Source organism: Aplysia californica, unplaced genomic scaffold, assembly GCF_000002075.1.
Source record: "Aplysia californica isolate F4 #8 unplaced genomic scaffold, AplCal3.0 scaffold00122, whole genome shotgun sequence".
NCBI classification, from domain to species: Eukaryota; Metazoa; Mollusca; class Gastropoda; order Aplysiida; family Aplysiidae; genus Aplysia; species Aplysia californica.
The window spans coordinates 860,828-888,816 of record NW_004797392.1 but is presented as its reverse complement, the minus strand read 5'-3'; the positions used below and the strand labels follow the sequence as shown (position 1 = coordinate 888,816).

The window sequence follows — 27,989 nt, the reverse complement described above, 5'->3', positions numbered from 1 at the left end:
TTCAGTACTACCTCCCTGTATGATGGTACAAGAGGCTTCTGCTGATGTGTTGAGGATTGTATTCCTGATTATAGTATTGAAACAGAGTCTGCAAGTGGTTGGCAGGTGTTCTGGTGTGGTTTGCTCTTTCTTTCCTATCAGACATCTATCTTCCTTATCTCTCCTCCTTTTTTGTGTTTGTTACTCTCTTGTAAGACTTCTATTCTTCGGCACTTGTATGACCTTATTGTTTTGCAAGTGCCGTGAAACTCTTACTAAAACTTTAAAAAATGAAACAGAGTCTGGTTTGTTGATACTTTAGAAGGTTGACTCATTTATCTTTCAGGGACTTTCCTTGTCTGTCCTGTAGTGTTGTGTTTTCATGTCATGTGCTGATGTTGCTGTACAACTGATTGATTTTAGCTTTGTGTTTACTTAAAGACTGAACTGGTAGTCAAGATCCGAACGATTACTACCCAACAGAACTCGTATGATAAAACAGGGTCCTGAAACAATGCTGTGTGTGGTGTGAAATAACTTATTGTAATAACTTCAGTTGAATGTTGTACAGTGGAAGAAATCTTTTCCAATTTTATTAGTAGTTCAATGTTTTCCTTACAGGTCAAATGAAATCCACAGTTAAAAAAGGTATTTATATCTGCGCATACACTTTGGTCGTTGCAGGATTTTTAAAATAAGCATCACCAACCTTCATGGTTTGCTTCAGATTTAAAACTGTTCCTAAGTTTGTGCAATTATTGCTTGTTTTGTTAAATTGTACCATCAGTATACAACCAGGTAATAGAAAATGGTGAAAAATGAAATATAAGTTTTTTTCCGTATGGTAAGTGCACATTGCAATTAACTGTTCAGTCATTGATATTGCAGATACATACAAATGTAATTCTAAAGCCAGCAACGAAAAATTGTCTTTTCAGGTACGTGATATCTGTTGGATGGGATCGCCGGATCAACATCTACTATGACTCGTACAACGACAACAACATCCATCATGTGCAGCATCCCACTCCGTATTGGAACGATGATATTGTAAGTTGAAGAGAAGGACACTGTTTAACCTTATCCTTATGCCCTGGGTTCATTTTGTACCCCCCGGGTTGTATTCTTCACATTTTAGAATACTTCTAGTAAGAAGTTCTCTTTGAAACTTTCCGTATTTCTCAAAAAATCGTTTTGACAGACTGCTATGCAAAGCGTACAGATCGGATAAATGAGTAAATTTCTTCTTTAAAAAGTGGTGGCACAGAGTTCCCCTCATCGTATGGATACAATAGTAAAACACGACGTACGGATAGGGTTTAATTACTTCCAGGTTTTTTTACTGTTGTTTTGACAGCTCTTATTTTGTGTGGAGATATAGTGGTAAAGAAGATTTGGAAAACCGTGTTGATGCTTTCATCAAGATTTTTCTGTTGCTGGGTTGGAGCAGCGTTCTGGTTTCCTTTGTTTATCACGCATACCAAATGAGGTCTTTTTGTTTTTGTTATAATATAATGGAGTAAATATGGGCATGGAGCACTTTATGTTGCTCCGTATTCTCCAAACATAAAATGCAGCGTGTTGCTTATAAAAAATGGCAGCTTGCACTGTATGCTTCCCAGAAAATTGAGATTGTTTCAGAATGCTATCAGGTCTGCTAGGGTAATAATATAGAATGTAAAGCACATAGAGCTTGCTGTAGAGCAGGAATTGAAGCTATACTAATGCTATCTATTATTATTATTATTATTATTAATAAATAATGGATAGCATTTATATAGCGCATATCCACTTATGCAATGCTCTATGCGCTTAACATGATACATATTATGGATTTACAAATCAATTTTAAAGGCACATAGTATTACAAACGAGTGCCCAAAAATTTTCACGCATGCACGCACCACACACATATACGCACATACATACACACATACTTACATACGCACATACAAACTCACTATTATTATTGTTGTTATTATTATTATTGTTATTATTAATATTATTATTAGTAGTAATAGTAGTAGTATTGTTATTATTATTTTAATATCAATTATTATTTCAGAGAGATGGTCACAAGGAAGACGTGATGGCAGTGGCTCAGTGTCTGCCCAATCTCTTAGCGACGGCCAGCTATGACGGAGAGGTCATTGTTTGGAACATGGTCTCAGGACACATCTTCTGCCACCTTATCCCCCCAGCTCCACCAGGATATGAAGATCAATCATGTAGGTGACCATGTGCTTACAGTTATTGCTCTTTTTGGGTGTATTATTTTGTTTTGGGGTTGTTGGTTTTTTTTGGACTGAATTGATATACTTTTTTGTGAAAGGGGAAGTAAAGAAGGATGCTCTCTTAATATTGAAAATTGCAGCATTTGGCTACTTTTGAGGCAGGAGAGGATTACTTTTTTGCTTATACATATACCTATGATGTATTGTCAGCAAGCTGTTAAAATGCTTCCCTGAACACAGAAAGCAAAAAATTTTGGGAGGAGAAAAAACTTTACTTTTTAAAATGTATTTTCCGTACTTTTTTTTCTCGACTTTCAGAATTTGAAGTTTGGTTACCTATTAAATATTTTCTCGAGCTCGTGCAGTTGCGAGCGCCGTAAAACCCTATACTACTACTACTAACTAATACCACAGATTACAAAACAATATATATTTTTTAAAATTAAAATTTAGGGCCTAGTACTTTTGAACAGCTAGCCGATGATATATGTATGTTTTTCTGATGTAAATATTTACTATTGTGGGCATTTCTAATTTTCAAGTTGAGAATATAATTGGATACAACATTTGTGCGAAAGTTGATCAATTTTTAACTCTTTATCTTCGAGGGGGGATAAACCCACTGTCCTGGGGCCCTTTTTTTGGTACAAAATCTAAAAGTGACCATGAAGAACTTTTTAATATACAGAGTTGTGGTGTTATAAGCACTTACATTCTGGCATTTCTTAAGTGCACGGGCAATCGAGATTCAGTTTTATCTCACTCATAATTATCGTCCTTTCTTTTCATGGTGGCAGTGGATGGGGACCTCAGTATTTCGAAGCTGATGTTCTTGCACACTCGGGCCTACAAGAAAGATGCTGGCACTCTAGTGGCAAGTGGGCCGCGGGCACACATTCATGTCTGGAACGTGTTTCAAGGAGGAAGCCTCATGGCTCAGTTTGAGGGTGTAAGTATCAGGTGGCGTTTATACGAAGCATGTTTGTTTTGGTCTGCTCCTTTTGAATCCTACTGCTAATGTTATTTCATCATTATCATCATTGCCTCTCTCACTCTAGATCCGGGCACAGGCCACGAACAAACACTTTCAACCTTTCTCTATCCTGGGCTAGCCTCTTAATGCTAACATTATCTGCGAAGACCATGCAGACTTCCCGTAAACCCAGTGAAATGACATGTGTGTGATTGTTTGAATGAAACAAAAGCACATTTTTCGTAGTTTTAGAAGAAAAAGGACAATGGACAGAAATGATGAGTATATATACACGGAATAGATCCAATTGCTGGTGTCCTCCAGTCACTTATGTTGGTACTTATTTTGGCATATATTTCATGGAAGCAGCCTCAATGTTAACTATGAAGGTGTTCCTATTCTGGGTTACAGATGTTATATACTTCATCAGAATTGTAATTTATCATTTACTGTAGCTATTTTTAAAGGAGTTTCGTGAAGCTTGATTTCAATTAAAGACTGAGAACATTAAAAGTGTGAAGTCAAGCCTAGCTTGGTTCTCTCACTTCCTATCAGTTCATAATTTTAATCTATTGTGAAATTGTAATCTTTAACCTCAATGTTATCACTTTGTCAACCATTTACTTTTCAGCATGACTTCTATGATTTGACAAATTTCTTTTATGGAGATATGTCAAAATGGTACTAAAATGTGGAGGATATAGTCAAGTCCTGATCTAAAATGTAAATTGGAGACTTTTCAGTTTTTTATCACATCTCCAATGGTCCTGTGAAATTCTTCTAATGCAATTGCCAAAATGTTATGAACGTGAGAGAATTGAATTAAAATGGTATTTGAAAGAAGTAAAAAAAGATGCTTTGCACCATATTGAATAAAAATACTGACACTCCAATTGTTCTAAAGCATTACTAACAGTAGTGTTTTGATATTTACCCGTTGATGTGTCAACATTTTTATGTTTTAATTTTCACTTTTAATATTTTCCCACTGTTCGTTTTTTTTTCTCAGTCAAAGGTCAAAGGGGGGATGGTGTCTCACCTGCTCAGCAACAGCAACAACACTTTGCTCTTCTCGAGTGACAGTTTTGGCTTCATCTACGTGTGGGACATTGCCACCTACTGCCTCACAGAGCCAGCAGTGCAGCCCCCGGAGTGTATGTTTCTCAGCTTTTGCTTTTCATTCACATACATATATTTTTGAAGTCTCATATTGATGTTTTTTTCCCCTCAAGATTCAAGTCAAGAAAGGTTATAAAATGTATTTTCTTAGACAGTGCAGAAGACAGTTACATGTATTTTCATCTTCTCCCCCCCCCCCCTTGCACCCCCACCCCCTTCTGTGCACAACCACATACTCACTCGGACACACACACACACACACACAAACAAACACACACACACACACACACACACACACACACACACAAACACACACACAATGTCTGTCTGTCTGTCTGTCTGTCTGTCTGTCTGTCTGTCTGTCTGTCTGTCTGTCTGTCTGTCTGTCTGTCTGTTTCTCTAATGCTCTCTCTCTCTCTGTCTTTGTCTCTCTCACTCTCTCTTTCTCATGTGTGGTTGGCAGGTGCTCTAGTATGGCTTTCTCCTTCTTTTCAATAAAACATCTGTCGTCTTTATCTCTCTATCTTCTTTTCTTTGCATGGTACTCTCTAGTAACACCTAGATCTATAATCGCTGGCACTTATATGACCTATTTGTGTTGCAAGTATCCTAAAACTATGCTTGATAACCCTATCTGTACACCCTGGGGTCATTTTGTACCCTTGGGGTTGTATTCTTCACTTTTTAGAATACTTCTAGTACGAAGATCTCTTTGATACTTTCAGTATTTCTCAAAAATTAATTTTGACAGACTGCTATGCAAAGCGTATAGATCGGATTAACGAGTAAATTTCCTCTTTGGAAACTGGTGGCACAGAGTTCCCCACGTCGTATGGATACGATAGTAAAACAAGACGTACGGATAGGGTTAAACTAAAAGTAAATCCTCTCCTTCTCCAGTGCTGCGCAAGTGGCGTGGTCATGTGGAGAGCGTCTCCAGCATGGATCTGGTGGAGAGCTCCAACGTTCTCATCACAGCCTCCAACGACTGCACCGTACGCCTGTGGACCACCGAGGGACACTACGTTGGTACGTGCATCCATACTTCCTGCCATTATCTCATGAAAGTGTACGAAAGTATACATTATCCAGTTCTGCAAATGTATGTGTTCGAAATATAAAATTACGTGTATGCCAACGATGACATGTTATTGTAGTGAAAGTGGGTCCCCCCTACCAGTATGCGTGTCAGCCTTTTATGTTGCTAGATCATATCTGGCAAGGGCCGAAGGTTGTTTCTTAACACCTTATAACCTCTTCTCCATATTCAATGCACTCCTTAGTATGTGTAACTTTAAACTTGACTTTTTGTTGCTTTAAATGTCTCTCTAAGCTACAGGACCCTTTATTGTGAGATGCAGGTTGGGGTGTTCAAGCCTCAGCCTGTGTCCTTTGGAAAGGCGCTTGACTTGAATTTCCTATTTGGCTTAGTCCTTTTGGAGACAGACTTTAAACTCGGAGGTCCCGCCTCTTAATTTAAATCACCTATTGTGTTGATAGTGGCTTTGAATCTATGCCATTTCACATACCACTCTTTACAAACTGTGAGCTAATCATCTCTCAGAAATTCCAGTTGCATCCCTGGAATACAATGCTGCCAGTCTTGGTTATAATCCTTTTTGTGTGGAGGCTAACACCCCATTGGCCCGAATGTACACTTGAGTTACTTTACCTGTATGCTGTACCCATCCCCACATTCAACACACTCCTCGACGTGCCTGCAACGTTAGTTTTTACTTTTTTTTTCCCTTTAATCCTCTCACTAATCATTGCATCTCTCAGAAAACTCAATTTGTTTGTGCTCTAATGGAACTTCACTTATTTGAATTTGGGCAAAAATAGTTATTTTGCACCCAAAGATATTTGATACCTTGATACACAGTGTGTATAGATATTATACATCTAGATTCAAACAACCAATGCTCGAAAACTTTGTGTCAACTTGGTTCTTAGGGAGTGGGGATGAATTATGTCCCTGGAATACATCGAAGCCAGTGTTTGTTGAAATCCCTCTCAGTGGCGGTTACCACGTAACTGACGCGAGCACACACACACGCATCTGAATGTACTTTACGGTACTTTACCTGTACCCTTCTCCACATTGAATGCACACTTTGGTGTGCTTGTAACTGTAAATTTTGCTCTTTGTTTCTTCAACCCTCTTAGCACCATACACAGCAGATCAGCGGAGCAGAACCAAAAATTGAATGGCAGCCACCTGATGGCTTCCCAGAACCAAATTATTTCAATGTTTTTCAGAGGTTCAGCAAAAAAATTGCTTTTACTTTTGATCTTAGCCATACTTTCTAATGAAATGTCACAAACCAAGACCTAGGACATCAGCGTCTAAATTTAGAGTGGAATGTTCTTATTTCTAAGCCTGCACTAAAGGGGGGGGTGTCAGGCCGGTGAAAGCCGATATGGCTCAACAGCGGGAAAGCTGGTAAAAGCGGGTGTGGCAACATGATGGGAAGGCCGGTTGAGGCCGGTATTGCTCAAAAAGGGTTAAAAAACCTCTCTCTACAAACTGTCCTCCAGGTACTCTTGGCCAGCCGGAGCAGTGGGACCTTCACAACCCAGCTACATACCAACATCCCATGGTGCCCTACGATGTACTGGTTGACCCCATGAGCTTACCCACTCACCCTGTTTTGCTGGAGAAGCAGTCCACCTTAGAGATCATCCATCAGGATTCAACCAGGGATGATTCTAAGGTAATGTGTTATTGCTCTTTCTTCTAATTGCGAGACTGAGAACAGGTTTGTTTGTTGTTGTTGTTTTTTATAAAGATGTTTTACTAAAATGGATGTTGTGTAAATTTATCCTTTTCATTTTGTGGAGCGCATTAATGGCCTGTTGATGGGTCATCCAGCCTGTTTTGTGTTCCGGATTACTAAATGAATACAGAGTTTTAAAAGGAAGAATTACTCAGTTGGTTAGCTGTTGGAGGCATAATTTTTAGGCATATATAGAGAGAGAGATTGTGTGAAAATACAAATCAAATGCATGAGACCTGGGAATTTCAGTGTCATTTTGAGTTTTGAATTTGCCTTCCTGATAACTACTTTTTTTCACTTCCTCGTTCAAAAATATAATTGGAGAAAAGTGTTAGAATATGTTCAAGGATTACATCTTTGCATATTTCAGAGCCCAAGAAGTGTGTCTCCACAAGTCACATATGGAATGAAGCAGACCTACGTTGTGGACGATGACATGATTAAGGCTATGCTGGAGAGTCGACCTTTCGACACAGGAACTGGGAAACGGTAGGCAAACGTCAAATAGTTTAGAGTTACACACGGACTTATAAAAACTTGTCTTTTTTCCTCTATTTTTAGAAGACTAGGGTCGGCCCTCAAATCCTATAAATCTTTTTTGCGTTATGATATAAAGATATCAATGTCTGCAATGTTTCGAGAGGGCTCACCGTTAGTTCAGTTGGTATCATTCTGGACTAGGGAGTTGATGGCCCTGGTTTGAATCCTGACAGGAATGTTTTGAAGTTGGGTTATGGTCTTGTATTTGTTCTTGTTCTTCTTTTTCTTCTATCCCGTGGTTGGGGCAACCGCTGTGGCCCCACTGCATCTGACAACCGGCTCTCGCCATTTCTCTCTGTCCTCTGCTTTCCTCATATTGTCACCCATCGTCTTCCCTGTCCACTCTGTGATGTTGTCGTCCCATCTCCTTCTCTGCCTTTCTCTCTTTCTCTTTCCTTGTACGGTTCCTTGTATGATTGTTTTGTCAGTTTTAATTTTCGTCATTTCACTGTGGTCAGAAGATCTTCATGTTGCTTTTGTGATTATGTTTCGTACCTCGGCATTTGAAATGTGGTCCTTGTATGAGATGTCAAGGAGTTTTCGGTATCATGTCATCTCTGTTGTCTGAATCTTTTTCTCCAATTCTGCTGTCGTTGGGTTGTTGTAGGGATTTTTAAAGCTATCCTATTGGAGATAAACCTTAACTCACAGGTCCTGCTTATTTAATAACCTTACAGAGTTGGAAGGGTCATTTAATCTATACAATGACCAATGACAAAAGATGATGTTTTGAAAAATAATGATCAACAAGTTGATCTATAGGTGTGCTTCTGTTCTTCTTTGTAGAATTGGTCTTTTCATATATATTCAGCGGATTGATTCTATTATTATTAGACTGTTCATTTAGTTCTTTTCGAAGGTCTCTTTTCTCGACATCATGAAAAAAAAATGTGCTGAAGAGATGAGCGAGTTGGATTATTTTAGTGTAGGCCTGAGTCTGTGCCCCAAAGAGTGTTTTGATTTTAGTATTTGCAAGAACACTTTTGTCTTGTAAATCTTGATTAGTATTGTCATTAACTTCCCAGGAATTTTTAGCTTAATCAGTTATTGAATTTTATGTTGTCAGCATTTCAAACAATTCTCAGGGAGGCTCTCATGGTCTAGAGGTAATGGATTTTGCCTCTCTTGCAATAGGTCCCAAGTTCAAATCCAGACTGTAACGGCAAATTTTCTTCTCTTAAATTTTCTTCTTTCACCTCCTTTCTTGCTCTCTAACCATGCTCTGTCGTCTGCTTTAATCTCCTCTCTCTGCCCTCTTCCCCTCCCTTTGCCCCCTCCTCTAGGCTCCTGACTCTTTCTGCAGCCTTTCTACTGCTACTCCTCGGCTTGTTCTCTCTGCTGTCTTTCTTCCGCGCCCCTGATCTTATGGTAGGTGAGATCTAACACCTAGCCTTCTTCAATGAGGGCGAAAAATCTCGGAGATCCTGTGTTCAAATTGAACACATTAAAGATCCTTTGGTGGTCCTAAAATCGATAACAGTAGGGTACATTTGGCCGCCACCATAGGGCAAAATTAAAAATTTCCTATCAACTGAAAAATTAATTAACCCTAAAAAACAAAAAAAAACCACAAACCCCAATTGTCATCAAAAGTATACTACATTCCCATCGCCACTGGGTCACCAGCATACCTTGTGTTTGCTAGGGAATATCTCTTGAGGGAAAGTACAAGGTTCATAGCTTGGCTATCTTGCATGAAGTGCATATTATGTTATTAGATTCACCAGCAGCAGGGCTATACTGCCATCCTAACGCTGAGCGACATACAGCCATTTCAGACGTAGATACCTTGCTGTGCCTTTGAACACTATTCTGTGTTCCACCGAAATGAAGACGATTTTATTTTTCAATTCTTTTTCAGATTGCGACACGAGAAAAACAAGAAGGTGAAGGTAGACTGGGGAGGACCAAGTGAATACCAAATGCTTCACTGCTACCCACTTGAAGAGACACCCCAACCAACTCCTCCTACTCTGCGTGTGAACAAAGACGATCCTTTTGACTTTTATGTAGACTGAAACAAGCTTTTTGAATTGGCTGTGGATTTTTTAAATGAATTTGACTGCTGTGCCTCTGAATTGTGGTCTTGCAGCAAGAGAATCAGTGTAAGAAAGATATTCTCAGACTAGATATCTGGATGTTTGCAGTTTCATTTTTTTTCTTCTTTATCTTTTTTTAAATTTTGAATTTGTTTAGACTTAAGAATGGAATCTCATTGCATGTTTAGATGATAAATGTTGCATATCAATGAGGGATTCATGATGGTTGCAGTGTCATAATTCAAATGTGATGTTGTTTTAAAATCAACTCCACTTCAAAGAAAGAATGTTGCCCATAGCTTTTTCACAGAAGCCTACCTCTCCTTTATGATTCTTTATTCAGAGCATGAATCTGTACTCATGGTTTTGCCTATGTTTGGGTTCTTGTTAGCGCAGACAAATACCTTTTCTCAAAAAAATTCCTCTCATTGGCCTAGGCTGTCGCCCACAATCCAAAGGGTGGGAATTTTGTAACACCATATCGACCTAACGTTTGCCTTACTCTTGAATTTGGCACTTCTAACGTCTAATAATTGTCTCTGGGCAAAGTGGCTTTGGGCAACTACAAGGGCTCAATGCAAAGACAGTATTAAAGTTAGACAGCTGCACGTGATGTAATGATGTAGACTGTCCGGGTCTGGTAGTTTTTCTTTCTTTCTACACCGGGAAGGTTGGCAATAGGTTCGGGTAGCCTTTTTTAAAAAAAAATCGGAATGAGGGGGTTTTATGATCGTATTTTCGTAAAATTGAATATCATACTGATCCCGCCAAATTCATAACGACAGGCAGCTTGCAGTAATGTCAAGCATTAAAATAAGCAAATGTTTTTGGGTTTTTTAATTTTTACTTTCAGTACTTTCAGCATTGTAGAAACTGATTAAATAGTGTAATGCTTGGCGCGTGTGAATGAATTACTCATTAGTACTGCTGTTACTATTTTGACATTGCTTGCGGTTCCTGTCCCATCTGCTGTCAGCCTATGCAATTTTCTCTACATTTTGAGTAAATATTAAATATTCATCTTGTACTGCTGTGATACTTTGTGTATATATATATACAAGAATAGACCTGCTGCTGTCTCTTTATGCTGAAAAACATAAACATATGCAACATTTACAAAGCATTATCCGTACCAGGTATGGTTGCTCATCATATATTCATTGTGTTTATACAAGCATACAAATTGTCCATTTCTACTTTAGTTTGATACCTTCAGTAATTAATTTTACCAAATGTATGACTGTTTGTAGGATTTTCACTATTATAGATGGCTTGCTAGGTGTGCCCATTGAAAGCGTTTGCTCATGCATAAGCTATTCTCCAGTATTTGACTCTTTGCTCAAGAGAAAGCATTACCCATTATTGTGTGCAGGTTATGAAATGAAAGTAGTAGATTTCAGGGATCAGGCACTACTGATATCAAGATCAGGCAATCTGGAAACAAGGTTTACAACATGCCATTACTATGACTGCAGCGCTTTTTTCATCGGAAGAGGGTTTACTAGTATAATAAAGTGTTGTACTGTCCCTGTCGTTTTATGCAAGAAAAATTCGTAAATTATGCAAACTGAGCCCAAAAATGTGAAATTATGCGATTCTGTTAATTTTAACGAAGAATGATAAAGGAAAATAATCAGAAATTATGCAAAAACTGATCAAATTTTGCTAAATTATGCGGGGTGCATAAAACCACAAGGACAGGCTGTAGTGTCATGTACAGTGCAGCCTCTCTATAACGACCTTCGATATAACGACATCCTCTGTATAGCGACATGGTGCCCAGGTCCCGATTTTTTTCCCTTATGATCCTTAGTAGTAATATATTTGGTTGCCTCTCTATAACGACAACTCTCTATAACATTTTTTCCGGTTCCGATGATGTTGTTATAGAGAGGCTGCACTCTGGATTTTTGGCTGTCTGCCTGTTGTTCAGTCAATCGTGCAAATGTTCTACAGTAGCTCCTGCCTTTTTTTTACAAATTTTCCTTATGAAAAAGTTTATCACTTAAATATTGGCTACTTTAAAACGTAAAGGAGAAAATAAAAATCACATGCACTACTTCTCAGGATCCGTCACGCTGTTAAAAACTGTGATAGCAGTCTCATTTCAACTATTGAAACGCTTTCTCTTGTATCCCCCACTTTATCACTGCGAGTTTTTAAAAAGTAGGCTACAAAAGCAGTACCATGTTGCTTGAGTTTGAATAATGGTTACATTTAAGGACAAGCGGGCTTACCCAGATTTCATGAGCATGCTCTACCTGTGGGAGAAGTTTGGTTTCATTGGTGAGTTATTTGTTTGGTAAAAGAGAAAACTCTTCTAGACTTTTAAAGAAACTGAACAAGGGGCAAAAACTTTATCTTCAATTTTCTCAAAACAGCATTTTTCGGGATAGCCCCCTTGTGCTTAAAAGCGGCTAATTATTGGTTATTACTGTACAGAGAGCAACAGGTAATACAATCTTGCACTTTCTTATTCTCCAGGGTCTTAGGGTAGTTCCATACCATATAAGAATAGTCGTCAGTCACACATTTATATTGCATAATGTACAAGAATGTCTCATAGTGTTGAGGAGACTCAGTTTTATTATGCTCAAGTCAGCCTACAGCTATTATAATGAGCTTGTATTTCTTCTCTTCATTGTACACTTTTGGCTGCTCCATCACCGGTAAGCTATACTTGGAGTACGGTACATGCTGCAGTGACAGTTTGACTCTGTTATGTTTTGAATGTCTCAAGGTAAACAATAAAGTTCAGACTTGCCCCAGCAGAGGTGTTGTCTTCTTGTTTGTGGTCCAGACTAGGCCATCCCCACAACTTGGGGTGGGTTTTTTTTTGCTTTGGGTTATTCTTTTTTGGGGAGGGTGAGGGAGGGTTGTGGCTTAAAAAAAAATAATTTTTTGGTAAGAGTTTTATAGCACTCGCAATGCAAAAAGGCCATATAAGTGCTGAAGATTAGAGGTATTACAAGACAGTAACAAACACAAAAAGGAAAAGGGAAGATATGGACGATAGATGCTGTTGCCTGCAGGACTTTCAACACAACAACAAAAACTGACGTTGGCTGTCCTGGTAATAGCAAAAACCTAAGGAGCCTGCCGATGGCTCCATTTCTCTGATTTTGAATTAAACCTTCCATCTTTCTTTTGCTTACAACGATCAAATGCGTTTTTTTATAGACAAAGATCTCAACTTAAATACTATTCAAAGAATAGAAAAAAAAATCTGCCACTTGGTTGGGGGAAAAATGTCAATTTTCTAAGTTTTTGCGTTGGAGTTGTAAACACCAATTGAAGCACCAAAATGTTATTTTTATATTATGACCTACTTTTTAGACTACTCAGTATTACTCATGTGAAAGGAGAAGCATTAGAAACTCAAAAGACTATTTTTTATGCAATAAAAAAGTGGTACCTTTCTTTTGACTTTGATAGCCAGTATAGACTGAAAATAAACTGGCTCATACTCTTTGCATATATACATGTAAAATATTTTCTGTAAAAGTCAGTTACTTGAAACAATCACACTTATTCATTGATGAAATAACTGAGGCAGTGCAACAAGGTAAGCTAGTCTTTTTCATACAAGACAGACATTTTACTGCACTCTATGCTCTGGATAAAGAGCAAAGTGACAAGACCGATGAGGGAAATAAAAATAATAAAAAAAGACTGGCGAGTTCAATTCCAGGCTGTGTTGGGTAGGGCATCCTGTTCATTGGAAAGACACTTTGAACTAATAGTTTTTCTCTACTTTCAGAATTCTGTAACTTTTGTCAAAAGATTTCTATGCCAAAATTTGATCTTGGATTACTTGGAACCATTCGAATCTACTGCAAACTCACAAACCTCTTATCCACCCAAAAAGAAAACAAATTTAGATAAAACTCATCAATTTGAATTGAACACCACGCACTACCGAGTATGCTGCAGCACATGACTCTCATATCTATCCTTTTCATCACGTTTGTTATGTGTATAACGTCCAGAACTCCCTCATGATTATTAAATTAAATCAAGTATACGAATATCATCTTTTGGAAATACATAGAGATAAATTCATACTAAGAATCAGAAAAGCCTTTGGTTTTCAAGTAGCCATTTGATATTTTATTAGAACAATCAACATTCATCACGCAACCAAACTATCTAAGACAAAATATTGATATCAACAAAGGTTTAGGCAGAAAGGAAGATTAAAAAGTACAGTCTAGCACACACATAGTGAAATTGGAGGGACACTGAAAACTGAAATCTTTTCATTGTGTACAAATTTTGCAATGTGTACATTTTTTAATGCAAAGAATACATGCAAGAAAAATTTCGGCACTTGGAAATCTGTTCACTAAGTGTGTTTCTTGCTATCAGCATGTTCACTATGTACATGCTTGACTGTACAATTTATGATTGAAAGACTAAAGGTAGACCAAATAAGAACAATCTTTCAATTCAAAACACTAGTTCTGCTTGCTTCTTTTCTAGTTCTTCAAGTCAAAATTCATCAACCACTTATACTTCCTTTTTCTTATTTTTTGGATGACCACAGTTATTTGACAGTGACAACACATTACTATATATGTTTGAGATTTTTAAACAAATACATTTTTTGTTGGGAGAAACTAATCCTGTGATGGTGACTCTACTTTTTTAAAGGTATAAATAAACTGGCTTCATTCCATTGGAAAAAAAAATTAATCTAAGTAAAAGCAAAATAATTATTTCTACTAGAGCACCAAATTTCGTGCACAGGTATATATATATAACATGACTTCTAAGATCATATCACTTTCTTGACCAAATGAAAGGGTTTCATGTCAAAACACACTATGCACCAAGTTCTTAGAAACTGAGTTATTCCTCTCTTTTGCGGCATCGGTAGCCTTGTGGTTAAGCTACGGGACCCGTAATCCTAAGATTGCCAATTCGGGGGTTCAAGCCTCGGCTCGGTCCAACATTGTGTCCATAGGAAAGGTACTTTACACAATGAATTTCCTATTCGGTAAGAACCTTTCTGAGAAGGATGTGTTAAACTGGGAGTTACAAGGTTCTACCTCATAATAACCTAATAGTGTCGATAGGGGATTTAAACCTATACCATTCCATATTTCCGCTCTTTTATAGCCTTACTATGGACTTCATAATATCAAATACTTGATTCAAATGTTTTGTCAGTACATTTCTCTTGGTGTTCTCAATCATCTCCTATAGTGTCATGGTTCAACCCAGCAAGTAGATTTTCTTATTTTTCTCTGTGAAGAAAATTGAATATAGTACATTTTGCCATAACGATACCCTTCAAAAGTCAATTCACAAAAATGAAATTCATGCAAAAAGTTTGCAACAGAACATATGACAACTGAGACAGTTTTAAAAAAACTATCAGTCAAATAAATGGTCCATAAATTGAGCCCTAGTAATACTAATACTGAAAGACTTTAGATCTATACCGTGAAGAAAGGAAAACAATCTTGAGAGAGATCCTGACTGTAGCCATATCTTCACCTCAGAACTATTTTGTCCAAAGTGTACTCAACTGATTCCATCCATGATTTTTTCAGCCTCTGGAGAGAATTACTTTTCCTTGTTCAGTTCTAGACCTGGGGTGCATCTATTTAATGCATTACTGTGAAGCTCTAAGTTACTCGAATAGGTATTGTCATATACCAAAGTGATGGGAATAAATAGAGGAATCTGTTTATATATCAATAACAATGACCTATAATCTGTTTGTATTGTATTTTCCGTCAGACAAAAACGAATGATGAAAAAAAAAATGCGCAACACCTCTTCGAAAATTTCGACTCACCGCATTTTCTCAGCTCTACAAGTCCTTATAATCCATAGGAATCAACACAAAATTGTAGCGATATCACTCTAGCACACATTTATGCAAGAATTTCGCAAATTAAGTTGAATATCTTTCTTTGAAGGGCCTTTTTCTTATACCAGGCTCCATGTAATTTACCCTTAGATCTAGCCTACATCGCAACAATAAAACAACGATTTTTGCAAGAATTTCGCAGAGTTTCCATCGATACTGGCGCTCAGAGATTGAGGTCAGGTTTGTTTACAAGTTCTACTTCCTTTCGACAACTTAAAAGGTAGGAACTATGTTAAAAAGTGCACCTTTGTTTCGGATTTCGTTGAGCCACTCACAGCGGTTGAATGGATGCAGTGGAAAAATTCAGAGCTGCTGTCAGCGGCCAAATGGACGGAATCAGTTAAGTAAAGAGGGCACTTTGGACAAAAATAGTTATGAGGCGACGATATATTATGTCCATGAAAAGTCTTCATAAATGTTCTTTGTGACGGGTTATGTTTGAGATTATATGTAAAAGTGAACTCTATGTATGTTTTCTACTGAAGATAAACATATTTATGTCTCTAACTCAGCAACAATATAACATGGACAGCCCTGTCTTCCAACAGTTTTTACAAATGGGAATAACTTTCTTTGCATGATAATACTTCAATCAAAGGCAAATCGAATTTTGTGACAAAACACAAGGATACATGATAAATTGAAATTGAAAGATTGTGAAAACGACTGATTTCACACGATACCAATCTGGTCATGAAATACTTCTACCCAAGACTAAAACAGGCAAAGGTGGGCAAACTGCCTATGAGGTTGATTCTTCAGGTATAGCAGTCTCTCCAAACCATAACTCCCTCCTTCTTTTAACATGAAGACCTTTCTGCTATTTAGCAACTCAACCTCCCTTCAAAGAATAAGATCTTATCAGCATCAAACTACAGGAAGGATCAGAGAAGTTTGAAAGTGTGCAGAGCTCACAAGACGCTACCGCAAAAATCATCACTCTACAACCAAAATCGATCATCCCGCTGATAGGACAAATGATGTGCTTTAACAGATAATCAGTCAACAAGTAGAAATAAAGCACACGCACAGGTCACCAGTCCAAAGTTTATTTCACCCTCCAGTGATGGCTTCTTCGCGATACATGTTAACATCGATGACACACATAAAAACAACCATAGTTTCTAACAAAAATTGAACTCATATGAACCTAACACACAATTCATCAAGCTCAGCTCTGTTTATAAAACTTTCATTCAAATACTCTCAACAAACACACATTCAGAGGACGTACATGTAAAAGCACATAAAATTTGTTATCATATTTGTGAAACTATGCCACTCAGCCAATTCCCATCTTGTCCTCTGTACTGCATAGTTTACATGATGTAAAGAACAAGCTCGCACGGACAACATCCTCATCCATTCACGGAATTAGTCGTCAATTGGATCACCCCAGATGTTGGTGCGTTTTTCTGAAGAAGAAAAAAATTGATGCATGATAATTTAAAAAATCATTGCACTGTAACAATGGTAGGTATTCTCACACTCTACTCCACCTATTTAAAATGGCAATGCCTACTTTCAAGAGCATCAACTCCTTGATAGAGGCAGCCACAAGAAGAGGTAAGATTTGAAACTAATAACATGCAGACAGTTTTAATGAAAGCAAAGGAAATGGGCGGAAAGTGGGGTCAAGATGAAGGGAGTGGTGGGGGTGATTGGGGGGGGGGGGGGACTAACAGACCACGAAATTTACACTGCAAACACAAAAGGTGGATCGAGGGTGTCGAGGAAACCCTAAGAAAACATAACATCACAACTGAAAGAACTGAGGAGCAGGCCTACCATAGAAAACTGCATCTCCCCTCAACGTTTAATGGCAACAGAGGATGAAAAAGTAAAAGTAAGTAAAGTACACACTGACACATGTTTTTTTAAATGCACGAACAAGACGTCAGCTAGGTGGGTCAACGGAGAGAACTTTTTTGACTGGTTGAAATACTCATTCCCTTCACAAGGGTCACAAGATTATCTTATTTATAAAAGCTGGCCCCTTTACTTAAGCAGCATTGCAACTGGTTCTAGTTCATAGCCTTAAATCATTGTGATTAAAAATTCCCTCAGAAGCCTTAAGCCACCGGTTCTCATTTCCACTCAATACAAAACACATCACTCCCAAACACACACACAGATACCGACTAACATTTTTAAAAAAAAGAATCCCCACCCTCTCTTTCTTCCCTTGGGTGCCAGTATTTCCTATGGGTCACATTTCATTGCTGTAAAATATAACCATTTACTTACTTCTGGCTGGAGCTTGAGGTGGGCTAGGAGCTTGCTGTGGCTCTGAAAAATCATCAGGGTCTGTCCTCCTTGGGTGATCCGAGTCAGGCCAGGGCTTCTGGGGCATGAGAGGACTGTCCTTGTAGGACGGGGTCCCCGGCGTCTTGGTGTACCTCTTATTCATGTTGTCTTCATACTCCTGCCTGTTGCGTCGCCGCAAGTCATCGTATGTGATGGACTTTTTCTCTTCCTGCTGCTCTCGTTCTTTGACTAAAAAAAAAGAAAAGAAATCACATAGTTTCAAAACAAAACAAACATAGCTCTTGTTGCTGATAAATAACATAGAGTCACACGATGTATCAACAGGACCTACAACTTCTGCAAAGACAGCCTCAAATCCTACCCTCAAAATTGAAAGCAATAGTACCATTCTCAAAAACAACCCCCCCCCCCTGAAAAAACCCAGACAGGCCACAACAGTCAAGGCTATGCAAAAGAGAAGGTAAGAAATGACCTGACTTGAACTGAAGTCCAGAGAAACATGTTATCCCATTCAAGAGAAGTATGTTATCCCAGCTAGAAGAAGGTGGTTATCCCGTCCATGGGAAGCATGTTATCCCATTCAAAAGAAGCACATTACCCCATTCAGGAGCACAACATATTACCCCATTCAGAGGAAGCCTATTATTCCAATTAGGAGGAGTATTTCATCCCTACTAGGAGAAGCTTGTTATTCCATTCAGACGAAGCACATTACCCCATTCAGGAGCACAGCATATTACCCCATTCAGAAGAAGCATGTTATCCCATTCAGGGGAAATGTGTTCCCCCCATTCATCTCAAGTGTGGGGCAAGTGACAATGTATTTGTGTAAGAATAAAAAATGGCCATTAGAAATTCTCCGAGGACTTGTGAAACAAAACAAATACGTCTGACATTGTGGGGAAATCTGGCACTCATCAAAATCATGAAACTGAAGAAGCCTCCATTTTTCTGTTGTTTGCCGAATTTTGTTTGGGGCTCAACACCTTTAATGTCCATTTAAAGACACATTTCTGTGGGGATTTTATTTACATGAAAAAACAGCTTTGAACGAAGGCAAAAACAGTGTAAATTTTCAGTTTCCAAGGACTCTTAAGCTTTGAAAGTCACCAAATTTTGGCAGCTATTTTCTTGTTAATTTTTCCTTTGACCCAAGGCAAGCCCCCCCCCCCCCCCCCCCCCCACCCACTTTAATCCCAAAATAACTCTAATCCTATTCAAGATAGATGAATATTCTTTTCAGCAAAATCAAGACAAATTAAATGAACAAGCCTTAAGATAAAATTTAAAAATCTGTATGCCCAAAAATTGACGAGCGCCTGATTCCACCACGTCGCAACACATAACTCATAAGACAACATAAGTGAACGACTCAAGTTAAAAGGAGAAAATTGTCTCTTTCTATTTCTTTCACCTTCCCTATCCATTGAAGGCCGGAACCTGTCATCCAAGCCCTCCGGTTGAGAACTACTGGACGGAGGGTTAGAATCGAAACTCTTGTACTCATCACGCAGCTTTGGGGGCGATGCTGGAGGCTCCCACTCTGACTCTCTACTCGAAAAAAAAAAATTCAAGACGAGAAAGCACTTGAATCAAACTTTGACAGAAACACGATGATCAAGTGAAATCTATTTATTTTAAAACCAACAACTGCCATTCGGTAACTCTAAAGGTATTTTGTCAACTTTGCACAACAGCATTGATAGACAGTCGAACTCATCCAAGATGACTACCCATTGTTGAGAAAAGTGGTCATCTTAGACAAGTGGTTCACTAGGATAGTGTCATTGTAACACAGAAAAAACACAAGGGGGGAATTGGGAAGTGATAATGTGTATGGGTGATAGTTAGAGCAGGTTCCACTGTATTTACAAATGGCGGCAATCAAGAACTTTTTAATTTACCAGGCACAGACTATTAAAAAGTGAATCCACTCAATGATAATTATTAGCATGCACGGACTATTACTTATTTGGTTGCACTTTCTGTTAAAATATCAAAGTAATTTCTTTCATAGATGATACAATGTCTAGATCAGTCTAAGAACACCAAACACTACTTGAAACATAGTAAAACATAGATTTTTGTTTCTAGCCTTTCCTGTGCACTCACATGACACATGTCTAGCTTCAGCATGAAAGTCATGTATTATGTCAGGAAACAAAGTCATTTTGTGTCTTGGAAAGAGTTTGACATAAAACTCTCGGAATTAATGGAAAGTGAATCAAATTGAGATTGCAATCGAGATCCTGCGGATTGAATTCCCGGTCGGGCTGTTCTGGGCTACAAACTCCAGGCCACATTTTGTAGGCATGTCAGTCCCTGGAGGAATGGTGCACAGCAGACACTCTTCTCCTTGGTATTCCCTGTGGGCATGATGCCAACCCTGAAGACATCATAGTCCATCACTACATAGTGAGAATATATGACTGCCAAAATTTGAACAGAATGAAGGAGAAATTTATACTGTTAGACCACAGAAGACCCATGACTGTTTTTCCATGATTTCACATAGTACACCTTCAAATGGCATTGATTTGACTGGGGAGGGTCTGAAACACTTTTTTCAACACTCTGCACCACACTAAATCATTCCATTAAACAGTTAAGGTCCATACGTACTGGGCAGCAGGATCAGGAATGCCTTTAGCTTTTCTCACAGCTACTCCAAGATTGGAGTTCGGAATTCTGTCCAGAATTTTTTGCTGGCAAACAGGCAGGTACATGATCTTGCCCACCAAGTACCCGATGGCCCCAAGGACTGAAAACAGAAAAAACAAAACAAGAATTGTCCATTACAATTCACTTTTCTGCATGAGATGGGCAGGAAATCATATTGTTTCAAATACTGGTAAAAATGGAAACTTTATAACCACCACCAGTGAACTTGTCCCTTTTCCGAACCAGTTGACCCCGATGATTTCAAGCCGGGAAGCTATCAAGGGCTGATGAGTCATGCCAGGTCAAAGGCAAAACAATGTGCTAAAAGTGATAACATGATCTCACTCATTTGTTTCTGGAGCTAAGACACTTTTTTTTTAAATTTCACATTACACACTTCCATAATTAAAACACATGTCTGACAAGCAATTTGGTCTGAATGTTTAAATGACATTAACAAATACAAAAGAATAATAAAAGAAACTTAAATACCCTCATGGCCTCTCCTCTTCAATCAAGACTCAAAATATAATGTATGGAGTGAATGAAATGATGACACATTATAAAGACAGAGAGTTAAGGGGGCATAAAATGTCTTTTGTCTAACCTGAAGCTTCTCCCCAGATAATCACAACTGAGGACATCTATTACTACAAATGCATGTGTTGATTAAAAATAAAATTAGTGGCTGAATCAAGAGGAAAGCTGAACAAATGAGAGGTGTGCTGACAAAATGAATTACTTCTCAGATTTTAGTCCTCTGGAAATAGATGCATCAAAACTATGGGCAGAGTTTGAACAATTTATAAGTCTGAATTTTTAAATTTTTTTTAAATTCTTGAAGAAAATGGCATCAATAGAAAATCTACAAATCTCATCCCAGTGTCAATTTTTGGCAGGTATCTCCATTCTTGGATTGACAGAAGTATCTCATTGTGTAAACAAACATCCCAAATGACCATTACTGACCAGCAGTCTTTGGAAAAGATCCCAGTGTTGGATGAGGCTGCCATCGTCCTAAAAAAAATAAGAATCATGAATAATGTGATGCACAATATTTTGAAGTAAATATGATAAGTAAAATCGACATGAATTTCCATTATGAAGTCAACATTTTTTTAATCCCTAGAAAATCAGTTCAAATTTAGGTCAAACCTATACACCTTTGTCTTGACACCAATTAATCTTTATAAACATAGAAATTATTACATAAATATTCTTCAGTCTTCGTGATTATTATCATTACTATCATATTAGACCACCGACAGAAAAGAAAACTGGAGTGAACTTTTTCCTCTGAAGTAAACACCATCTCAATAATTATTGTTTATGCTGTAGAGGCAGGACAATTATACTGAGTATAATAATGTAGGTAGCGTAAACACGGCCTCGCTGGCACTCGCGGCCTTCTGAGCGTGTGGTTTCGTGGTGATTCAGATCGCTGTTTCTTCGCTCTTTCGCTATAAGACATCAAATGCTGAACACCTTGTAAAAGTTCAGCCTTTCCTCGTTACAATGGTGTACGTTGCTTATATGTCCGATTATTAGGAGCTGGAGAATCGTTGTGGAAAGCGAAGCCCCTCGCGGACGGAATGCATGGTCGGCCAGTTAAAAAATTATCATGCATGCATTTAAATGCTTTGCGGAAGGATTGATGATTAAATACGGCCTTTTCATTGGCGGAGAACTGTAGAGCTTTAAAAGGGCTTTCCCGTGATATATTTTTGGCGTTTATATAGAAAGCCTTTAAAAATACCACCAGTTTTCATTTTTTACTCGAAATATGTAAAATACTGGCTCAAAAAAGGTACCAACAGAAAGATCAGTTCATTTTCTATTAGAATAAAGTAATCGGCTTGGAATTATTTTGCATCACTCCTTCCGCGAAACTAGGAAAGCATGTGACCTCCACGCGGGGAGCACTCGGTACACTACTGTATAAAGCCGACGCCTTCGCCACGGGGGCCCGGTGGGGCGCCAGCCGGGTCAACGCTCGGAGTTTTTGTCGAAAGAATGTCAGACCATTGTGTTTGAAGCGATAAAATACTGATTTGTAATGATCTCACAGTCTTGAAAAAAATTAGGCTCCCTATCTATGTTATAATGATTGTACTTCGTTGGTGTGCAGATGTTTGGTGCACTTGGTACTCTTTTATTATCTGTCAAACATGGGGTTGCAGCGAGACAGCAACTGAAGAAAATTTGATCATATTTAAAACAGCTACCATTTTTTAAAAAATTGACAGAGAGGTTAAAGAACGGTATCAAAATTCTCAGGAGATATAGAGGAATTTCAAATGGAACTGATACATTTGGCATATAGCTACTTTGAAAATTTAGTTTTTGGTACCTAAATAATGTCCCAAGAGCAGTGCAAAGCTCAGCTACAAGACATGCGATTTGACTCGTACAAGTTAGTGAACAGGTTCAAACTATTGTGAATATCTGAAAGACTTACCTGATCTTACTAACATCTGAGCTGCAGCCATGGCACCAGCAGACATTGGGAGGGCTATGATAGAAAACACACTTCACCAGTTTGATGAGGACACATGATACCATGGAAAACAACATTTCATTCATGTGTAAATCACCGACAATGAACCACTAATAATTCAAACGTAAAAAGAAGTTTGTTTTCACATAAAAACATATTAACCTTACTTGGACTCTAGAGTGTTTAGTTTTAGTAAGATTTTTACCTTTACGGCATTTGCAACACAAATAAATCATACAAGTGCTGGCTCTAGAGTGTGTTTCAATAATTGATAATCAGAATAATGAGTGGGAGTTTTACAGTATGTCCCCGTTCTCGTTACTCTACCATTATAACAGCTACGAATGGTAAATGCAATAAGGTAGACATTTTATAGAAGAATGACTGTCATTAGTGTCTTGTACACATCAGAAATATTACTATTACTGAGTTTTAAAAAAAAGAATTCATAAGCATAGTAACAAAAAAGTGTTTCTTAAGTTAAAATAAACAACCACAGCTCATCTTTTGACGTTCACAGAGATTGTTTTCCAAAGCTTTTCATTCACTTTCAATCCAGTTTTCAGCACATTTTTCATGACCATGACTTGTGACTTATTTTAGCAGGCAGCAAGAAACCTTTGATGAAGCACAAGTTTTAAACTGAATATAATATGCATTGCAGACGATGGCTGACAATCCATGATAAAGGTCATCCCAATTATACACTGTTCATGAAAAGTAAATGATTTAAAAGATAATCTAAACTGAAGCATCCCTTAAACAACAGTGAGATTGCAATCAAATTTTAGAGCAATAATTAATTGCCCATGACACAGAAAGAATTCCCACAGAGACATTAAGTACAGTCGAACGTGCCTTAACGGAAACATGTGTAAGACGGAAACCTGTCTTAACGGAATCTCCCCATTCCCCCTTTGATAAAGTCCTCTTTAATTACCTGCAAAAAAACAAAACCTGTAAGTAGGCGGAAACGGAGAGAAAAATCTACTCCCTTCCAATGGTTTTATTTTATCAGCCTAAGATGGAAAATGCATTGCCCCCTCAGCCCTGACGTGAAATAAATCTCACAAGTTGGGTTCCTCCGGCTCTAAACGTTGCGCCATGCTGCCAGGTGAGGAAGGGAAGTGGGAATGTAACTTGGGGGTAGTTGTTACCCCATCTATACAAGCCCTGAGCGGTGCAGATGGTCAGGGTGGTGTGGGTGTGAAATCTCACCAGTGCCAGTGAAAGTGCTCGCATGGCGCTCCAACATGGAAGCTTTCATGGCTAGTCAGAGTCCAGAGGAGTGAAAATCGTTTGACCAATGCCTGCCGCCCTGATCACATGATGGCCAGCCAACAAAAGAGCTCCTCAAATCTGTTACAAGGCTGTGAGGGGTGGCGTTGGCTGGTCTGTGCTTATAACAGCTAAGGCCTTACGGGTGGAAGCAAAGGATATGTTCAAACGTTTCTGTTTTTATTAGGTCAAACAATGCTCCTATGAAACGCAAGCACTGGTGACAATGGATAAGTAAGACTGACACTTGACACATGCCATTATCAGAGACGATAGCACTTGAGAGGTGTGAAGTTTTGACCATTGCTTGCCGACCGGAGAAGAAAACCTAGATCCACCAGCTGGGCCTTTGAATTTGAAACCCCCCTCTCTTTCCCCCAAAATACCCCTGTCTAAGATGGAAAATGTCTAAGACAGAATCTTTTTCTGGCTCCCTTGCGACTCCGTCTTACACAGGTTCGACTGTATCATCTTATCTTATAATCTTAAATAAAGAATTCACATTACTTCTAAACGTAGTCTCCCCTTCATGTCATCATACCTCTTAGGTAGAAACTTTCTCTTTCACATTCTCTCATAACGTCTTTTTCCTCATCTGTAAGCTGCATTGGCTGAAATCACAACGGTTGATAATGATACAATTAATAAGCAGAAAAAAAAAATATATATATTTTCTATTAACAAACATTCAGAATAACAAGTTCAACATTTGATTGGCAGCCGGGCAAAACTGAAGACGACAACCTATAAACCGGGACACAAGAGTAAAAACTAGAAACCCTTCAATGTTTGTGGCATCGGTGGCCTAGTGATTATGCTACCAGACTCGTAATCGTGAGGTTGCGGGTTCGGGGGTTCTAGCTGCGGGCCCGACGTTGTGTCCTTGGGAAAGGCATTTTACACGAATTTCCCTCATTTCACCCAGGTGGGAATGGGTACCCGGCCATAGACAGCGAAAGATCTTGTAAGTTAGTGTTTTAGCGCCTATAAAAGGCTGCTTGCACTGTATGCTTCCCAGGAAGTTGAGGTTGTTTCAGAATGCTCTCAGGTCTGCTGGGCTAATAGTATAGATTGTGAAGCGCATAGAGAGTTTGCTGTTGAGCGGGGATTTGCGCTATACAAATGCTATTATTATTATTATTATTATTAAATGCATTCATGTCTTCAACAACTTTTAGACCGGCAGGCCAATACAAAGATCTTAAAAGATTGAGAAATTTGGGGGTTTTTTTCATGTTTTTACAGCGGTCAGATAAAAGTAAACAAGCTGTAACTCTACGTCTGTAGATTAGGAGTATGGCCTGCTGACTGAATACTAATTATGACATCCGGTAAAGATCTCACATTTTATTCCATATAACAATAGTAAGTAATAGCATGCATGTCAGATGTCTATAGCTGGTTTACCTTTGTCTGGCCCTGGTTAAAACAAGATCATAAAATGAAATTGCTTTGTTCAATTTTCTCGAATCTTTGAATACAGGTCTAAAAGTTGGATGACCAACAGAATCTGAAAACCCATTCATAAAAGTATTAAAAATCACTGTGCTGCAAACTAAGGTTCCCACACATTTTCTTTGATATAAGCCTAAAGCGGGTCAAAAAAATAATAGGGGATTAAAAGCACACACCTAAAACAATTGAAAGTGGACCTATTTTCCTCAACACCCCTCTTTAACAATTCTCCTTAGAAACATGATTCAAGAGACGGCATGAGTATTTATCTAGACTCGCGTGGAACACGTGGAGACGTCTAGATAGCCGGGGCATGAAATCGACAAGCTTACGCTGAAATGTGGGGGCAGGGCGGTGTCGATGTCTCAAAATGAGCAATTTGTAGGCAAGGCTACTGTAAGTCATTTATTTTAGTGATCCTGTGTATGCATCCAAAGAGCACTTACTCAAAATTGAAATATTATATATATATATATAATATAGGGCCCAAAGAGAAAACTTTTTTTATTCACAGTGACTACGTCAATCACGGCGCCGTGAACGTAGTTTGCAAGCTAAGTTCACGGCGCCCTGAATGTAGTTTGCAATTAAGAATGGTCTTGCTCACTTCATCCCACCAAGGCCCTACTCTTTTCCCTTTTGCTGCTTCTTTTTTTCACCCCCTAGTCCCACCCCTCTTCTCGCCTCGGCCTTCTTTCCACTCTCCCTTGTTTCTTCGAACAACTTTTATTTTCATATTGTTGAGCGTTACCAGGTCCGCACACGGGAAGAGGATCCAAGTCGTGTTCCGCGCGCTGAGCGAACGAGGCCTTGTCGACCTCGGCTGTTTTGCTGTGCCCGCCTTAGCCCTCCGTAAACTCCTTTGCATTCGGACCACCGCTGCATTATTTTTCAAGCGAGTATTCCTATTATATATGCTGTTTCCTCATTCACTTTGAGCAACCGTAGCATTTCCGTCATGCCTCTGTGCCATTTTTGCCAATGGTGGATGATTCAGGACATCGTGAACGTAGAGTCACTATTTTACTGGGGGTCAAGATTTTTTAAAAAATATTTTTGTTTGGACGCTGGCCTGCAGAAGTGCCATGCAAAGTTTCATGGGCATTGGTAAATTCCTCAATGAGCTGGAATTTTTTTCCTGTAGTCAGACGAAAGTGAACAAGCTGAATAAAATAACAAAGTGACTATTTCTCCGAACCCTCGGGAAAATACTGGACCTCTATTTCTCTTAAGGGTTTCTGTTCTTCAGATTTTTTGGTTATTTGCGAGAATTCGGCGTCATGTTTCATTCTGTCATTCTGCGAGGATTGGGAAGAAGCATTTTTCGCATCAAATTCAGTTTCTACAACAAGCAGAGATTTTAGATGTCTGAATATCCAGATACTTCAATTGTGGTTGGGGCAACGTTCCCGAACCAAACTGCATAATTTGAAAGGAAGTGGCTATTCTCATCCGGGGTGAGAATAGAAAAACGATCTACCTCTCACCCCGGGTGAGACTTGCCAGCGTAGGCTATTCTCACACGGTGCGAAACAAGACCTGCTTTTCCTCATTTTGGAATACTGTCTATCGGTGTGGATGTTCAAATTGATAAAAGCCAAGAAAAAATTACGTTATAGCACAAAAGTAAGCTAATTTGATCGTCTTCAAAGATGCTATGGCTATTTCACTGTTCGAATCGAGCCGAACTACGCGAGTCGCCATTTTGTTTTGTCCGGAAGTTCTCGCAAGATCTACTCCTCCCCTCTCTCTCTCTCTCTCTGTTTCTTTCTGAATACTGACTATCGGTGTGGACGATCAAATTGACCAAAACAAAGCAAAAAATGATGTTAAAACACAAAAGTAAATTAATTTGGTTGTCTACAAAAATGCTACGGCTATTTAACTTTTCGAATCGAGCCGAACTACGCGGGTCGCCATTTTGTTTTGACCGGAAGTTCTCGCGCTACTCCTCTCTCTGTCTCTTTCTCTCTCTCTCTCTCTCCACTGCCCACATACAAAATTGTACGCTTTTAGCAGGCTACAGTTTTAATGGAACGCTTGTTCACGGCACAAAATTCTACAGTTTTTCTGTTATCACAGTGTAGAATTCTGTGGTTTAGGGTGAACGCAAAATTTGTTGGCCTAGATCTAGGCTATAACAGTGAACGCGCACCGGGTGAGAATAGCCAAAAGACTAGCCTGCACTATTCTCATCCCGGGTGAGAATAGAGGTGGCCAATTTGAAAAAATGCCTTCAAAAGGTATGGCGAGAAAACAAGACTGCTCGACTTCGGCAGCAACCTAGT

At 38.7% G+C, this 27,989-nt stretch overlaps 2 protein-coding genes across 2 annotated transcripts in view; one reads left to right on the top strand and one right to left on the bottom strand.

Moving 5' to 3' along the window:
• The window catches only part of LOC101852172 (WD repeat-containing protein on Y chromosome), a gene marked incomplete in the record, with an annotated part of 31,887 nt that extends 20,628 nt beyond the window's left edge, over positions 1-11,259 (top strand). Inside the window, 8 exon segments of the mRNA XM_013081259.1 lie at positions 918-1,029; positions 2,045-2,207; positions 3,011-3,162; positions 4,196-4,340; positions 5,206-5,334; positions 6,844-7,019; positions 7,453-7,571; positions 9,484-11,259. Coding sequence (XP_012936713.1) covers positions 918-1,029; positions 2,045-2,207; positions 3,011-3,162; positions 4,196-4,340; positions 5,206-5,334; positions 6,844-7,019; positions 7,453-7,571; positions 9,484-9,640 — 1,153 coding nt within the window.
• Positions 11,260-16,345: 5,086 nt separating this feature from the next.
• The window catches only part of LOC101846875 (OCIA domain-containing protein 1), a 12,935-nt gene continuing 1,291 nt past the window's right edge, over positions 16,346-27,989 (bottom strand). Inside the window, exons 2-8 of the mRNA XM_005096161.2 lie at positions 24,788-24,857; positions 22,930-22,983; positions 21,441-21,488; positions 20,433-20,571; positions 19,225-19,361; positions 17,790-18,038; positions 16,346-16,957 (exon numbers count right to left, since the gene is read on the bottom strand). Of these exons, the coding sequence (XP_005096218.1) occupies positions 16,917-16,957; positions 17,790-18,038; positions 19,225-19,361; positions 20,433-20,571; positions 21,441-21,488; positions 22,930-22,983; positions 24,788-24,857 (738 nt within the window). The 3' untranslated portion in view covers positions 16,346-16,916. The remainder of the gene's footprint in view (positions 16,958-17,789; positions 18,039-19,224; positions 19,362-20,432; positions 20,572-21,440; positions 21,489-22,929; positions 22,984-24,787; positions 24,858-27,989) is intronic.